Source organism: Pterocles gutturalis, unplaced genomic scaffold (genome assembly GCF_000699245.1).
Source record: "Pterocles gutturalis isolate BGI_N339 unplaced genomic scaffold, ASM69924v1 scaffold33567, whole genome shotgun sequence".
In the NCBI taxonomy this organism is placed as follows: Eukaryota; Metazoa; Chordata; class Aves; order Pterocliformes; family Pteroclidae; genus Pterocles; species Pterocles gutturalis.
In genome coordinates, this window is record NW_010108970.1 from 67,979 (window position 1) to 68,251 (window position 273).

The following is a 273-nucleotide window of genomic DNA, read 5'->3' on the forward strand; positions in this document are numbered from 1 at the left end:
TTAAAGGACCCCTCTCCCCCCCTCCCCTCCCCGCCCTCTTAGGACCCTATTAGAAAACGTCAAATTTCCTTTACCGTGGTAGGAGTAACCATGGCATCCGTGTGAATGTTTCCAGAAAAGTCGACATGAAGAGAAAGGTGGATGTAAATATGTTCATTCAAAGTCCCAAAGTTTGTCTGCTTGGGTTGTGCAGAGTTGCTCTATGGGAGAGGAGCCTTAAACTCTGAGTCCCGTGAACATAATCTGCTCGATTATAACAAACCAGCTCAGCCA

General features: G+C 46.9%; 1 protein-coding gene across 1 annotated transcript in view; it reads right to left on the reverse strand.

The window, feature by feature from the left end:
* Positions 1-195, reverse strand: part of NTF3 (neurotrophin 3) — a 52,128-nt gene extending 51,933 nt beyond the window's left edge. Inside the window, exon 1 of the mRNA XM_010072826.1 lies at positions 75-195. Coding sequence (XP_010071128.1) covers positions 75-92 — 18 coding nt within the window. The 5' untranslated portion in view covers positions 93-195. The remainder of the gene's footprint in view (positions 1-74) is intronic.
* Positions 196-273: the final 78 nt, after the last annotated feature.